The sequence below is a fragment of the Gossypium hirsutum genome, chromosome D11 (assembly GCF_007990345.1).
Source record: "Gossypium hirsutum isolate 1008001.06 chromosome D11, Gossypium_hirsutum_v2.1, whole genome shotgun sequence".
NCBI lineage: Eukaryota > Viridiplantae > Streptophyta > Magnoliopsida > Malvales > Malvaceae > Gossypium > Gossypium hirsutum.
Window position 1 is genome coordinate 3,211,460 of NC_053447.1, and position 16,040 is coordinate 3,227,499.

At 33.1% G+C, this 16,040-nt stretch overlaps 4 protein-coding genes across 5 annotated transcripts; 2 read left to right on the forward strand and 2 right to left on the reverse strand.

Annotated features, from left to right (window-relative positions):
• The first annotated feature begins 1,387 nt into the window (after window positions 1-1,387).
• On the forward strand, window positions 1,388-4,485 carry LOC107912090 (lysine histidine transporter 2). The gene is made up of 7 exons (XM_016840137.2): window positions 1,388-1,698; window positions 2,367-2,750; window positions 3,179-3,572; window positions 3,659-3,764; window positions 3,868-3,959; window positions 4,068-4,136; window positions 4,226-4,485. The coding sequence occupies exons 1-7, from the start codon at window positions 1,520-1,522 to the stop codon at window positions 4,322-4,324; spliced, it is 1,323 nt and encodes a 440-aa protein (XP_016695626.1). The 5' UTR covers window positions 1,388-1,519; the 3' UTR covers window positions 4,325-4,485.
• Window positions 4,486-5,102: 617 nt separating this feature from the next.
• Window positions 5,103-8,539, reverse strand: LOC107912089 (4-coumarate--CoA ligase-like 9). Of its 2 annotated transcripts, XM_016840135.2 has the most exons (7): window positions 8,169-8,492; window positions 7,368-7,991; window positions 6,369-6,558; window positions 6,022-6,167; window positions 5,865-5,932; window positions 5,582-5,684; window positions 5,103-5,486 (listed from the first exon to the last, which is right to left on the reverse strand). In XM_016840135.2, the coding sequence occupies exons 1-7, from the start codon at window positions 8,391-8,393 to the stop codon at window positions 5,367-5,369; spliced, it is 1,476 nt and encodes a 491-aa protein (XP_016695624.2). In that variant the 5' UTR covers window positions 8,394-8,492; the 3' UTR covers window positions 5,103-5,366. The 2 variants fall into 2 exon arrangements, with proteins under 2 accessions (XP_016695624.2, XP_016695623.2); XM_016840134.2 differs by having other exon boundaries at window positions 7,368-8,539.
• Window positions 8,540-9,080: 541 nt separating this feature from the next.
• Window positions 9,081-12,100, reverse strand: LOC107912088 (nucleolar protein 56). Its single transcript, XM_016840133.2, has 8 exons — window positions 11,669-12,100; window positions 11,105-11,319; window positions 10,856-11,013; window positions 10,570-10,757; window positions 10,232-10,484; window positions 9,852-10,000; window positions 9,644-9,778; window positions 9,081-9,547 (listed from the first exon to the last, which is right to left on the reverse strand). The coding sequence occupies exons 1-8, from the start codon at window positions 11,871-11,873 to the stop codon at window positions 9,240-9,242; spliced, it is 1,611 nt and encodes a 536-aa protein (XP_016695622.1). The 5' UTR covers window positions 11,874-12,100; the 3' UTR covers window positions 9,081-9,239.
• Window positions 12,101-15,254: 3,154 nt separating this feature from the next.
• On the forward strand, window positions 15,255-16,040 carry LOC107911254 (putative calcium-binding protein CML19). The gene has a single exon (XM_016839126.2). It carries the CDS (start codon window positions 15,478-15,480, stop codon window positions 15,898-15,900), a length of 423 nt encoding a protein of 140 aa, XP_016694615.2. The 5' UTR covers window positions 15,255-15,477; the 3' UTR covers window positions 15,901-16,040.

Genomic DNA, 16,040 nt, shown 5'->3' on the forward strand with positions numbered 1-16,040 from the left:
TGGAATAATCTACGTCGTATCTTTATTTACAAAAATATTCCTATCCCTATTATTATTTTTAAAATCAGGATAAAATTTAGATTATACCATTTATTATCAATCAGATTTTGATTAAATATGTAATTTTCAAATTAAGTAATATTTTCACAAATCAAGTTTGTTTTAAAAGCTGTTATCCATTGAAGATAAAATTTACTTATGTTTGTCTAGTGAATGATTATATATATATATATATATATTCTTCCTTATTATTTTCCTCCTTGAATAATAGACTTAGTCAAGGTTACTACCACTACTATTAAATTAAACATTAATAACTAACATATAAATACATACTTAAAATAAATTTAATTTTAAAAAATTGAAAAAAGTATTTCTATTTGAATACTTGATAAATATGTAGTCGAATATTTGACAATGTGTCTAAAAAAAATCTATTTCGTCAAAATTAATTTAAATTTAATTAAGATTTATAATTGAATTTTGAGGAAATTTACTTAAAAAATAGATTTAGAATTTCGAATTAAAATTAACTTAGGGACCTGTCTATGGGTCGGGCCACCCGAAAATGTGAGGATTTGAGCAAACATATAGGTTTGAAAAATGGGTTTGGGTAAAAAATAATATCCGTTTAGAAAATGGGTCAAGCTTCGTGTAAGGCTTTTTTGACTCGAGCCTAGCCCGAATATGCAAAAAAAAAAAAACAAAATTTTTACTGTTTTGTTGCTATTTTCTTCTTCTTTTTCACTATTTTGCTAATATTTCACTATTTTGTTGTTATTGTTTCGATATTATATAACTCTTATTTTATTGTTAATTTGTTACTATTTTAAAGACATTTGCTTGTTAAGTTACACATATATTAGTTTTTTTTAATTTATTGTTGGAAAGCATTTTAAATATATATATATAATTAATACGGGGAGGCCGGGCCTAGATTTTAGCATTTTTATCCGGGCTAAACTTGGACAAAATATTAGACTCATTTTTCAGGCCGGGTCAGGGTTTAACAAATGGCTTAAAATTTTGGTTGGGCACAGTCCATGGACACCACTACTATCAAACTTGGATTAATTTTAAAATTATTTATAAATTAAAATTAATTAACAAACAATAATTCAATCAAATACGAATTCTAGAAATCACAACTCAAATACAATTCAATTGGATTTTTTAATAGTAAACTACAATACATGTTTACATAGTCATGGAGGAACTGTTAATCAAGCTTGCAAATTTTATTATATTTTTGTAGATGATAAGTTTGAAACACCTTTAGTTACAATAGGAAACAAACTTTCAGAGATTTTCGGTTATGAGAATCATACTCAAATTTGAATTTCGTAAATGCTAAGTATCCCTCTATAAATACATTATCTTCCCCACTTTGCTCTTCACAATTATCTTTGGTTTGCTTTATTTAGTGAAAAATCAGAGGATTATTTTTAACTCAGGTCAGTGGAAGTTAGTGAAATCACTATCAAACGAAGATCAGAAACCAAACCCAAGGTAAAAAAAAATGGAGATTCAACCTGAGAAGCGTGAGTCAGCACCATCAAATGATGATTCTTTGAACGATTGGCTTCCCATTACTAAATCCAGAAACGCTAAATGGTGGTACTCTGCTTTTCACAATGTCACCGCCATGGTTGGAGCTGGTGTTTTGGGTCTCCCTTATGCTTGTTCTTTACTTGGATGGTTCGTCTCCAGTCCTTCTCTTTTCTTCATTGTTTCCTCCAAAACTATTAAAGAAATCGTTTAAAATTGAAGAAAAAAAGATTAAATTTATGTTATTTGAATTTTTTATATATAAGTATGATAATTTAAAGTTGAAATTGCTTTATTTTCGATATGAAAATATGATGATCTAGTTTCTGAGAAATTGTTATTGAAATTATTCAAGATTGAAAAAACATATCTTGGAGTTGGGGTTTATGTTAGCGGATTTATTTTATTCAATCTTATATAGTATTTTATTTTCCATAACTATATTTGACACATGTTGATACAGAGTTGTAATGCCCTATGCCGGACTGAAATCCGGGTATGTACGGGTAAGTAACTTAGTGTGTAGTAATAATAATTCATATGTTTATGCCTTTTTAGTGTTTTAAAATATGATTATTCCATTGAGACATACACATCTAATGCTTGAATTAGTTCATTGTATGTAAATTCACTAAGTTATATAGTATTTTATTAATGATACGTATATGTTTGACATCCGACATCCAATGTTATATGCATGTAGAATGCTGGAATGAGTCAAATGTTTATATATGTATGTATGTATATATGCATGTATGCATGTATATTTGGTATAATGATGTTAGCTCTAATTTACTTGGAAAAATTTCAATATATAGGGGACCTGGAGTTGCTATAATGGTATTGTCATGGGTTATCACTTTTTATACACTATGGCAAATGGTTGAGATGCATGAGATGGTTCCTGGAAAGCGTTTTGACCGGTACCATGAGTTGGGCCAGTATGCGTTTGGAGAAAAGCTTGGGCTTTGGGTTGTGGTGCCCTTGCAACTGATGTGTGAAGTCGGTGTTGACATCGTTTATGTTGTTACCGGGGGGACATCGATGAAGAAGATTTACCACGTGTTGTACCCTGATGGCAAAGAGATTCGATCAACATGGTTTTACGTGGCGTTCGGAGCTCTTCACTTTTTCCTCTCCCATCTCCCCAGTTTCAATTCCATCACTGCCATCTCCTTTTTTGCTGCTTTGATGTCTCTAAGGTATATAATTCTGCAACATTATATGTTATCTGTCGGCCTTTGTTCATCGGCACTAACTGGCAATCTGGCACTAAGGCCCTGTGGTTGCGTGTTTGGCCTAACCATATCTCTTGAGCTGGGCTATTCTAATAGCCCTTGCTCGGTAACCTCAAGATAGGCTTGATTTAGTTGAGTTTATGCTTGTAGTGGATGTTGCCGGAAATTGTTTTCTTTTCGGTACAATTATTTCCAGGGACCCTGGCAGTTCGTGCCATGAGTGGAGACAAGGGGGCAGGCAGGGGGACTCATTCGAGTATGCAAGAGATTACAAATAAAATTTGTTTTGATTTCTCAAAAGTTTATGTACTTTGGATTATCATTTTATCTTCTACTAGGAACTTTCTACCATTCATATTCATAAGCTAACCATTTTTGTTTGCATAAACCAGCTATTCAACCATTGCTTGGGTAGCTTCAGTTCGAAAAGGGGTTGAGCCAACCGTGAGTTATGGTCCGAGGAGTGCTACACCAAAGGCCCAAGTGTTTGATTTCTTCAGTGGATTGGGAGATGTAGCTTTTGCTTTTGCCGGTCATAATGTGGTGTTGGAGATACAAGCAACGATCCCATCGACACCCGGAAAGCCATCCAAAGGACCAATGTGGAAAGGGGTAGTTATAGCTTATCTCGTTGTCGCAGCATGTTATTTTCCGGTTGCCTTTTGCGGTTACTTGGTGTTTGGAAACCAAGTCGAGGACAACGTCCTAGTTTCGCTAGAAAAACCGGCTTACCTCATTGTAGCAGCCAATGCGTTCGTTCTCGTTCATGTCATTGGAAGTTACCAAGTAAGGCCCTTTCACCTGTCCAGTAAAACATTATTTTATACCTTAATTCACAAATTAATTTTCTTATTCGTTGATGAACTTCATAGGTCTTTGCGATGCCAGTTTTTGACATGATGGAATCATTTCTAGTGAAACAAATGCATTTCAAGCCAAGTTTGATGCTTCGGACCATTACACGAACTTCTTACGTTTGTAAGTACTTCAAAACTATTTTATTTACACCCAATTTTGTATTCAATAATACACAGAATATTATTCGAAAATAGTTGTTGAAATTTGAGTTATTTTAATGCAGTATTTACAATGCTAGTAGCAATAACGTTACCTTTCTTTGGTGGGTTACTAAGTTTCCTTGGAGGATTTTGTTTTGCCCCAACATCTTACTACGTAAGCCACGATTTGTATTTTTTTAATGTCAATATTGTATTTTTTATATATATTAAATTATTTCTTTTATATCATGCATCTATTTTTGTATTTTGTTTATTGATGCAGATCCCTTGCATCATATGGCTTGTTATCTATAAACCAAAGAGATTCAGCTTGTCATGGTTCGCAAACTATGTATGTGGATTGTGGATTTTTTATTTTTTATATCATTTAACCAATATTTTCGAAACAATATTTATTTTTATTTTTTTTATTTTTTGCAGATTTGCATTGGTATTGGATTGATTTTGACGATTTTGGGACCAATAGGAGGAATGATTTCTCTCATTCATTCATCACAGACCTTCAAATTTTTCTCTTAGATTATGTTTGTTACCTTCATATTGTACTCTTAGATTATGTTTGTTTTGTCGTTGGGTTTTTCTTTTTACATTCAAACCCTTCCCTTTTTTTTTTTAATATTATTGCTACAGACCTTTGTTTAGGTATTTTATATGCATAAATAAAACTGTTTTTCTTTTTATATTGTGTTTATTTATTATATTTTATTGTGTACCAAAGTATATATTATGTTCTCTATTAAAGTTTTGATTATGTTTGAGGGTTTACAGGTGTTTAAATTATTTTAATAACAATATAATAGTTTAACAATTTTCCTAAAATTCTACTAAATATTTAAAGTTTTTAGAGATAATTTTTTGGGATGATGGAACTTTGTAAAAAGAAGTTTTTAATCATTTCACAAATGATAAATTTGTAATACTAATTTAATTAAAAACTTTATTGATAATTCAGACTGAATCCTTTTTTTCCTCAACTTGGGAAGCAATTTTGATCATTCTTGTATTTATTTATGATTTACTTGTATATTTTCACCCATTATCAATTTAATTAACATAAATTTAATCATGTTTTTTTTATCATATTCATCTACTTCTATTTTTAATGGTTGAAAATGAAATGCTTCCGTGTTTGGGTTTTGGAGGCTTTGAAACTGACTTACCAAACTGCCAAGGCAAAGGAACTCAAAGCTCACCTAAGAGTAACCTATTTTTCGCTTTGGTCCTGCATCTGGAATTAAAATTGAATAATGATTTTTTTAATTTAAATTTGATTACAATATGTATATAACAATGGAACTTGGGGTCTTAATTCTTTTTAAATAGAATTACAATGGGCAACATAATTACATAATCAAAATCTCATATTATCAAGATTTATAATTATAGTTGTAACTTCAAAGTTTTCGATACGTCCACGAGATACAACACGCATACACGAGCAGCCATTGCATAAAAAGTGGGAAAAAGATGCCATGTTTCAATAGAACGTGAACTGTTACCATGTTTTCACTGCAGGTATTCCTCTGGCAAAATCAACGACCGTATCATTCCAACATCTGGTTTACAATCTAGACAAACCACCAGTATGATTAACCAGCTCCCTCCTCAAGATCTTTCCTGCTGGATTTTTCGGAATGGAATCGATAAATGCAACACGACGAATCTTCTTGTACGGTGCAACCTGCAAGAAGAAAAACAGATTCAGCATCAGAAATTTAATTTGCAGTGCCAATTGCATATCGCTAAGAAACATGTAAGTTACAATTAGAAGGATACCTGTTTTGCAATAAAATCCATGGTTTGAGCCGCAGTGAGGCTACTTCCAGGGTTTCTCACTACATAAGCCATTGGAATCTGCCCTGCTTCTTCGTCAGGATACCTGATAACAAATTTTCACGAGAATAATATAGGAAACCGTCTTTCTTTCCAATATATGTTCCCCTGTGAGATGTCCTCTCTTATGTTTTCACTCAGAAAAATGTCAAAGCAAAAAGTACAATATTCAGCACATATACCATTTAACAGAGAAAAAAAAACAAAGGAGAAACAAAAGACATACGGAACCACAGCTGCATCAGCAATTTGAGGATGGGAATGAAGTAAATGCTCCAATTCAGCTGGAGGTACCTGTCATTTGGTTTGTATACAATGAGATTATTTCTGTCCCCAAAATATATATTTATATTAAGTCAACACTGCCAACAACTCAATATCACCTGATATGCCTTGTATTTGATCAATTCCTTCAATCTATCTACAATGTAAAGGAACCCCTCTGTGTCAAAATAACAAATATCACCAGTTTTTAACCACCCTTCTGAATCCAAGGTTTCCGCTGTTGCCTTCTCATCACCTAGATAACCTGAATTTGACACAATCATATAATAGCTTCAACTTTGTGAAATATAAAAGAAAAAAAAATTATATGATATTAAGCAGTCCTCCCATATTTTTAGTTTTACAGAATGAGAACCTTTTTTTTTTCTTTATTCAACCCATCTGTCTTGCAGCAGCATTTTACTTATTTAGACACAAAACAACAAAAGGCAAAAAGAGTATGTACCCTTCATTACTGTTGGCCCTCGCAACCATAGTTCCCCTCTCTGCCCGGGTGGCAGCGACTCTCCAGTTTCAGGATCAACAATCTTGGCTTCCATATTTTCGGCAAGGCGGCCGACAGTCCCATACCGAGCAGCCTCCTCAGGCCCTAACACATTAGTTGCTCCTCCTCCAGTCTCAGTCAGCCCATATCCCTTAACAAAAATGAATACCAACCCAAAACATTAGTTTAAATTTCTCCCAAAGAAAGTACCAACTTGATATCTTTTGAGAGATTTTTTTTTTCCCCCTTTACTCGAACACTTGTTATCGAACTTGATTTGACTATTTGATGTCTTAATGTTTTCTTCCCTAATGAAGTTATGTTTATTTCGTACAAAAAGACAAGTTGATATCTTTTGAACTCGTTATGTTCTTCTCCAATTAAAGAAAAATATGACGCATTAAAAATATTATGAAGATTTTTATATTAAAAATTAAATTAAATTTTGTTTTTATTTAAAAAATAGATAAATTAGTTGTTATATTTAAATTAAAGAGTAAATTGATCTTTTCTGTTAAAAAATTCATTCATTTGTAACCTTTAAAGCTAGCATGATTGACGGAATATTTAAATAGTAATACGTAACGTGTCATGTACACTTCATGCTAATATACAGAGACTAATTTCTTACCGTAAAAATTGATAAAACTTTAAACAAAAAATCATTTACTCTTTGATAGGAACTAATTTATTTATTTTTTAATAAAAAATAAAATGTAATTTGACGTTAAAAACCAAATTTTTATAAAGTAATACTTGCCATGATACTAGTATTATTTTATTAATTCTTTATAATTTAATTCTTTATGTTGTTAGTAGCAACTAGTAAGTTGGCATTTTCAATATTTTAGATTTTTAAAATTTATATTAACTATCAATTATTGTAGTAAACTTTATAATATGATTATTTCTTAATTAAATTATTCTAGTAAACATCAATAAATAAATTAAATTAAATACCTGTAGCAATAACACATTGGGGAACTTCTCGTTGAACAGCCGAGCTACCTCCCGACCAAGCGGCGCGCCACCGCAGCCAAGCACCTGAAGTGAGCTCAAGTCGAACTTTTTAGTCAAATTCGATTTGACAAACGCCAGCACAAGCGGCGGCGATACCGGCATGAAAGTAACCTTGTACTTCTCGATGGCTCTCAGCATCTCCGCAAATTCAAACCTCTCCGTCAAAACTACGGTATCCGCCGACAAAACCGCCCCTAACAACATAAAGAAACCGAACACGTGGAACAGTGGCACGGTGAAGAATGTCACCGATCGCGGTGGATTGTCGCTACCGTCAGCTTCGATAGTGTTGTGGTGATGAATCGCCGCCATCATTGCGATTAAGTTACGTTGAGACATCATCACGCCCTTTACCCGCCCGGTGGTTCCGGAAGAATATAAAATCGCTGCCGAATCGGACTGATTTACCTTGATTCGTTTAATGACGTTACCGTCGATATTGGACTGAGTTAAGAAAGATAGAAACTCGGGCGAGTCCAAGAGGATAGTTTCGTGTTTGAGAGATGGAATCTTATGAGAGGTTTGTGAAGTAGCAAAGGCAATAACCGGTTTACTGAGCTGGACCTGGTGAGAGATTTCCGAGTTGGAACCAAGCGGGTTAGCGGGAGAGACGATGATTCCCAACGACATGAGAGCAAAGTAAAGCACAGGGATATGAAGAGAAGTAGGGGAGAGGACGAAAGCGACATCGTTTTGGGACAGAGAGTAGCGTTTTTTGAGACAGTAAGCAAGGGAACGGACCTGAGAAACGAATTGAGAGTAACTCAGCGTTTGGCCGGTGGTTGCATTGACGGCGAAAGGGGTGGCGCCGCTGGTGGAAATGGAAGAGAAGATGGAGAGACAATATTCCGCGACGGAAAGAGGCTGATCAGCTGGCGGGAGAGGGACGGGCTGCCTTAAGCTACTGTAAATTCTCGTTTCGTAACAGAATCCGGCGTTTGAAAGGCTTGGATTTCTTTCCGCCATGGAAATGGAGATTGAAGTGAAGCTGGTCGGTAATTCAAAATGTTAGAAATTAAATTAAATTATGTCTCAAATTTGGTTTTGGCGAAGCTTTATTTAATTAAATTAAACATATAGACAATGATTGATTTGAGGTATATAGAGTTTGGACTTTTCTTATTATTGTTTTCGGTGATCAACTTATATTGGACTTTTATGTAAGAAATATTAAACGTATTAAGTTAATTTTTGCACTTATAAATATATAAAATTTGGAGAATTTATTTTTAATTATTCTAACTCATTTATATTTAATATGTTATTACATTTTAATCACTGCGAAGTAAAAATAAACAGACATAGCACATTAAATTATATTTTAAATAAAAATATTAAGTTTTAACGTGAAAGTTATTAAAAAAGAAAAAAAAGGTTTTCCCCAGCACAAGTCAAATCTTACTCCTGTTAAAAAAGTTTGTATTCAATTGGAATTGGAATTGGAATTGCTCACGTCACGTGGGGATTAATGCATGAACCCTTTTTTTGTTAATTACAAATTTCATCTATGGTATTATTGTCTAAACTGGATATATTAAAAATTCAAAGCAATTATTGCCTGTACCCCTTGAAAAGACTCAATTATTATCTTAAGCTTCAAACTAATAATTAGTTTTAAATATAATGATCCAACTCATTAAATTTAATCTCAAATTACCAAAAAAAACCAAATTTCACAACAAAATAGATTTCCAAAAATCCAGAACAAAGTTTAAACCGAAAAGGAAGCTAACCATTTTCTACAACTAAAATGCTTAAAACACTATTAGCCTTTTTTCCATTTGCTGAAATTTAGCAATTAGTGATTAAATTTCACTCTTGGCTCTTCTTCTTCTTCTTCTTCTTCTTTGTATTTTCATTTGTAGCTGCTTCATCTTTACTCTTCTTTTTCTTTTTCTTGGCTGTCCCATCCTGCTCGTTTACGCCATTTGTTTTCCCATCTTCTTCATCCGCCTCTTGCTCCTTCTTTCGTTTCTCTTTCTTCTTTTTCTTCTCCGATTTACCGTCCTCCAAGGCATCTCCATTTGTAGCAGCAGCTGGAGCATCTTCGGTTTTTGACTTCTTTTTCTTGCTTTTCTTTGCGGAAGCTTCTTCAGGTTCCACTTCTTCCATTTCAGTATCTGCAAAAGACACGGGGATCGATAACAATATCAAAACATCAGCCGCGAGGTGAAACCAAATAACGATGAAAGAAAAGACAATACAACTTTTTGTACCTTTGTTCTGAGTACTTTCAATTGCAGATTTCATTACATCGATGTTTTTACGAGGTGCAACACCTTTGTCATAGAATTCAAGTCGTTCCTCCACCTGTTCCCGCAGTTTCTCCCCAAAGACAGTGGAACCCCTCTCTGAAAACATGAGTTGAATGAAATATTATAGGCGAAAACATACAGTGTACAGGAAATGAAGAATCACGATTACCTGAAAAACAATCTATACGAGATGCAATGGAACACTTGTTTGCAAGATAGCGTGCCATTCGGCCCTTGTTCTTCGAAGATGCTCGACCAATGAAAGATGAATGGAAAATTAGACCATACTTGGGTGTATTTCCGCGAGTTTTCAGTGCCCTGAAGCCAGTAAGCAAATGAGTGAAACCAATCCATAAAACCACGGATAAGAAAAAAATCAACATAAAAAATGCAATAATGCACTTGGATTAGTGCTCAAGATCTTGAGCAAGACACAAATCAAGCTTCCACTCAAAGAGGGCCTAAATTTTAGCAAGAGGTCCACGTCTCGATACATTTTACAAGTGCACAGGCCACATCATAAAAACTCAATGCAATAAGTAAAAATACCTGAAAAGAGCCTTCTCTGCTCCAAGAATCTGGAGAGTAGAAGAGGGGCACTTGGCCAAATTCGTGAGACTACCAGCATGAGAGATCAACCGGGCCCCAACAACTTCCCCGATCAATGATGCCAAATTTGGTGCAATGTCATTCATCTTAGTCACTAAATAATCATAAAGATTCTTTCTGTACTCAGCAAGATCCATTACCCTCTGAGCAAATAGCTGAACATTAATCAAATCAACAGGGGTCAAATCCTGTCCTGCAAAACAGAAAAGAAAAAGAACCAGTAAATAGATGTATGCAAAAATAAGTTCAATTTGTGACATAAAATACAAGAGACCTACCCATTGATGCTTTGCCAGCTTCTACAACTTCTTTTGCTTTGTCCTCATCCCCGAGTATCTCAGTTAACGCAGGTACATGTTCTTCAGACAACTTTGACTTATCCTCGATAAGCTTAGCAACCCTAGCATAGAGATAGTTATCGTTGACAATCTTTACCAACTCGGGGAAATGCCAAGAGTACCACTCCCTGCAGGAAGTAAACAACACGAGGATGACTGTTAAATGAAATCCATGCCAGGGATTGAGCTAAAAAGACACCAGTTTCAGGGTTAATTGAAAACAAACCTAACTCTCATGGAAAAGGAATTGATATCCTTGTCAAGAGTGTCAAGTAGGAAAATTGCTTGAATAACCATATTGTCAACTCGGTTGACATTGAACTTAACCTTTGCTCTACTGTAACTGTGCGCCAGACCGAGCTGAGCTTTCTCTAAGTCCCCAGACTACCAAGTTTAAGAACAGACACGAAAGCAAATGAGGAAAACACACACTTGTAGCTGTTAGCATAGTTAGAACATAAAGAAATACGCAAACCTTTAGGTCCTTGATAAACTTATCAAAATGCAACCGCACACCACGAAGAAGCTCGAGCACAAACTCCCCACTCTGACATGGAATTTTTGTTGTCTCTGAGATGTGGGAACCAAGCTTAGGCTCTGCAACACCCAGGCTGAACTTCGACTTCTTGCCTTCCTTCACTTTAGGGAGATTCAGCTCCAAAAAACTCCTCAACTCATCGGTCATAAGCCCTGACAAATGAAACCAAACATAACCCAATAGGTAAACCCAACTAAACAGTAAGCATACTCATCTTCAAATGAATTATCCAGAGTCGCTAATTCAATCAATATGTCTTCTTTCAGTCATTAGTTAGAAGAGCTTCTTAAGCATAAAACTTCAAGATTAGCCTATGCTAATTAGATATAGCTAACATTGCCGAGTAAACACAATAACTTACATAAAAGAACTAATAAAACTTTACAAAGTAGTAGTAAAAGATGATATTATATATCCAGAAAATAAATTATTGGAATATAACTAATGAAAACAAGGAAAAACAAAACGAATTTAGGAAAAAAGGGTAAAATCATACAATACCTTCAGAAACAGAATTGCATTGATTGAGACCATCAATAGCGGACTCAAAAGGCTGAAAAGCAGTGAGTTGGACCACTTTACCGAACCGATTCAGATCCGCCACCGAGTTCCTAACGGCCTCTGTATTCTGACCGATTTCATCGAGCCCCTGAGCGTGGAACAACGCGTACCCAGAAGATGACTCGAACAACAAGTAAAGAGCCATCGAAAAAAAAGGCTCAAAAAAACCCACCCCACAGTGAAATGAAAGAGCTGGGTGTGTTTTTGCTGTGGGTTTGAATTGTCCGGTGGTGACTAGGGTTTGGGAAATGGAGAACTAAGGGAGGATATGGAACTAGGGTTTAAGGCTTTCAAGTTTTTATACCGCTGCCTGCAATTCATTAAAATCTTCGAATTAGTCCTTCTTTTTTGTTTTTCCATTCAATGGAGTCCTTGATTAAACATCAAAGTCAGGTATTTATATATTTATTTTGGGCTGTTTATTAGATTTTACTTATTGTTTTGGGCTTTACTGTTTTATGGGTTTTGATTTGGGTTTCACCTTTGAGTTTCTATTTCAAGTACAAGGTGATGAAGAAAAAAATTGACGAATAATATTTTAAGAAAATAACAAAAAATTAAGTTGATTATTTGTCGAATATTAATATTTTTAGATAATTAAAAAATTACGCGATATTGAAACTATATTTTTAATGGGAATCTAGCTTTTCTTGTGTTATTGACTTAAAATTTTATATTAGATCTGTCGAATTATTATTTTCTTTCTGTTAGAATTATTTTTTATCAATTACGATTTTTTTTAATTTAATATTAAACAAACAATAAATTTAAACTTTCGAGTAAGACCGAAAACAATTTTAGGCAAGAAAACTGAACATATGCCCTGTAGTTCAGCCCAGTTAGGTGAGGATTAGCTAGGGGCTTTAGCTGGCCCATATTGCATATCAAATCTTTCCATTTAAAAATTTATGAATAATTATAGACATTATATAAAGAAAATAATAAGAACAAATATGGATACCATTTCATTATATTTTATTTATTATTGTTGTTTTTTATATTTAATGGATCATAGATTTTTACCAATGAGGCATTAATTGTTTTGGGTCTACGATTGTCGAGGCTACCGGGTAGGGAAGAGGAGGGGCACCTCAACCATGAACTAGCCGGTCCAACCAAGGTGAAGAACAGGACCCCGGTTGAAGCTTTGGATGTGGAGACATGTTCAAGGAGATTGATGCTGTTGTTTTGTGCAGCCTTTGGAGGGAAGATGGTCCTCAGGCTCAGTATTAAGGGCGCGGTATCTATTCCCACTACTCTGAATTATCTTTGTAGGCTCCATGTCCAAGAGCTAGGAACAGTACCACTTCCTTATCAGCGTTTGCATTTTACAGATAGTTTCCTTCACGTGCAATCTTATGGTTGCTTTAATTGGATTTTTACCTTCAACTTCACAATTACGTTTATTTTCAGGGGTAATTAGGGTTTTCATAGAATGACGAATCTCTTAAAATGAAAATTTTTTATTTAATTCTTTTAAATTTTTAAATTTTTAAATTAATAAAAGTAAAATTATATTTTGGTTTATCTTAAAAATGATAAAAATTTAATTTAATCCTTTAAAAATTATAAAGATATAGACTATTAAAATGATAAAATTATATTTTTACTATTGTAAACTTATTATTTAATTTTGGCCCAAAATTTTTTGGCTTCGCCCTTGGTACTTTGTTTTTCTGTGTGTGTGTCTATTTTAGTCATTGAATTTGACATTTAGATCTATTTTAGTTTATAAATTAAAAAATATATAAAAAGTTTAATAATATGACACTCTAAAATTGTACCACATCATCACTTGAAAATTAAAAAATTTATATAAATTTTCAAGTGATGATGTGATACTATCTCAAGGTGTTACATTTAGTACTTTAATAATCGGATTGGTGGTTGAATAGGTCAGACCACCCAATTTTCAAATTGACTAATTCGACCGATTTGACCGTCGAACCAATAATAATTAAATAAATAATTAAAAATTCACAAAATCTAAAAAAATATAGAATATTATTAAATCGGTTCAATTTGTTCAACTATTGATTTTTATCAATTTAAATCGTCTGATTCGATCATGTTTCAACTTATCACATCATCAAATATTGACATAATTTATATTAAGGACCAAAATAAATAAATAAATAAAATGTACAAGTACCAAAGAATACGTAATTAAAAAAATATCATCTCTTTTTAATTTACAAGTCATACTTAAAGTTTATTCCTTTCATTAAATAAATCTAAACACTATAAACGAATCGGATTATTAATCTTTTCATTAAACAAGTCCAAGTCGCATCTGGCTTATGTGTTTAACTAGAATAGATTTATAAGTAGGTTTAATGGTGTAAAAAACCCTTAAACTTCTTCAAAAAAAAGAAATTAAGTCCCTGCTCTATTTTTTGCATTTAATTGGATACTTAAACTTTCAAAATGCTTAAAAAAGACCCTCAATTTTTTTTAAAAAAAGCAACTAAGTCCCTATTTTTTTGTACTTAATTAGGTACTTGAATTTTCAAAATGCATCAAAAAGGCCATCAAATTACTTAATTGCGAACAAAAAAGAAAAACAGAGGCTTAATTAATTTTTTTTGAAAAAATTTCAAGATTTTTTGATGTATTTTGAAATTTTAAGTACTCAAATAAGTGCAAAAAAAATAGAGGCTTAAACTTTTTTTTTTTAAAATTGAAGGTCTTTTTTATGTTTTTTTTAAAGTTTAAATATTCAACTAAATAAATAAAAATAAAAACTAAAATCTTAGAGATTTTTAAACTGTAAAGCCTTATAAGTATGAATCTTCTTGTAGGCCAATAAATAAAAATAAAAATAAAAAGGCATGGATAAGGGCGTACCACGGCCCACCGCTCGCCTTCTTTTCGTTTTTTATAGGCTGGATCAGGCTGGTAATACAAGTGCAAAACGTGGAAAACATGTGTAAACGCTTTTTCATTGGCCATAACTAGTAATACATACCTCTTAGCTTACGTCATCACCATATGCATTATTATAATCAAATTTGACTTCAATCACTCTCATATTAAGAAAAAAATAAAATTATTTCATATTTTTCCACCCCAGAAAATTAATTTGATAATCAGACTATAAATAAATATATATATGTGCACATTTTCGTCTTCTATTATTTTGCTGCTAAATTTGGGAATCAATTTTCCTTCCTAGAAATTTACGTTCTTTCCACTCCTTAAAAAAAACAATTATTTATTTTATTTTAATTGGTAATTTCTCTTTTTAAAATAAGCATATTCATTAACTAAATCCGACCAGTTGCATCTCCTTTTTGTTTTAAAAAATATATTATCATTTATATAATTAAATTTTATCTTAACAAAAATAACGGAGTTTTTAAACAAATTTATTAAAAATTAACATTTAACAAACTATTTTCTTTTTTGTTTAGAAACAAAAGACAATTCTCGTTTTGACCGTTAAACGGATTCAATTAACTCGTTTTTAAAGTTTTCTATTCGTCCTCGTTTCCCTCTAAGATTCTATTTATATTTGAAAATCTCTGAGAAAATAAATAATTCAACGAAAGTCCCTTCTTCTTTATCTCCTTTCTCGCTTTGAACACCAAGTTTCCAAAATTCCCAGCACTTTCTTCTTCATCTATATATAAACTCGGTTTCGGTTACCCATTTCTGCAAATCCAACTCAGCTTTCAATTATTTCATCTTTAGCTCATTAAAGTTTCTTTCTTTTTCTTTTCTTTTTTTTTTAATTTCTTCGTGAAAATATGATCAAAAACGAACAATACGAACGTGTTCTTAGTTACTTCGATAGAGACGGCGATGGGAAGATTTCAGCATCGGAGTTGAGCCATAGATTGGGCTTAATGGGCGGGGAACTGAAGTTAAACGAAGCCCAAGTGGCAATCGAAGCGTTGGACTCAAACGGCGACGGGTTATTAGATTTGGAGGATTTCATTGGGTTATTAGAAGAAGGAGGTGAAGCAGAGAAGACGAAGGATTTGAAAGAAGCTTTCCAGATGTACGATACTGATGGAAACGGATTCATTACGCCTAAAGACTTGAAGAAAATGTTAAGCAAGCTTGGGGAGTTCAAGTCCATTGATGAATGTAAGGTTATGATCAAGCGATTTGATCTTAACGGTGATGGTGTCATCAGCTTCGAGGAGTTTAAATTGATGATGCAATGATGCATGCAAGGCGGTCTTTTCTTTTTTCCTTTTTTTTTTTATCCATTGTTTCTGTATCTATATGATCCGTTTGTTCTTGTAAGTAATTTTTATGAATCATTTCATCTCTTATATGTATAAACTACACTCTTTTAATTTTA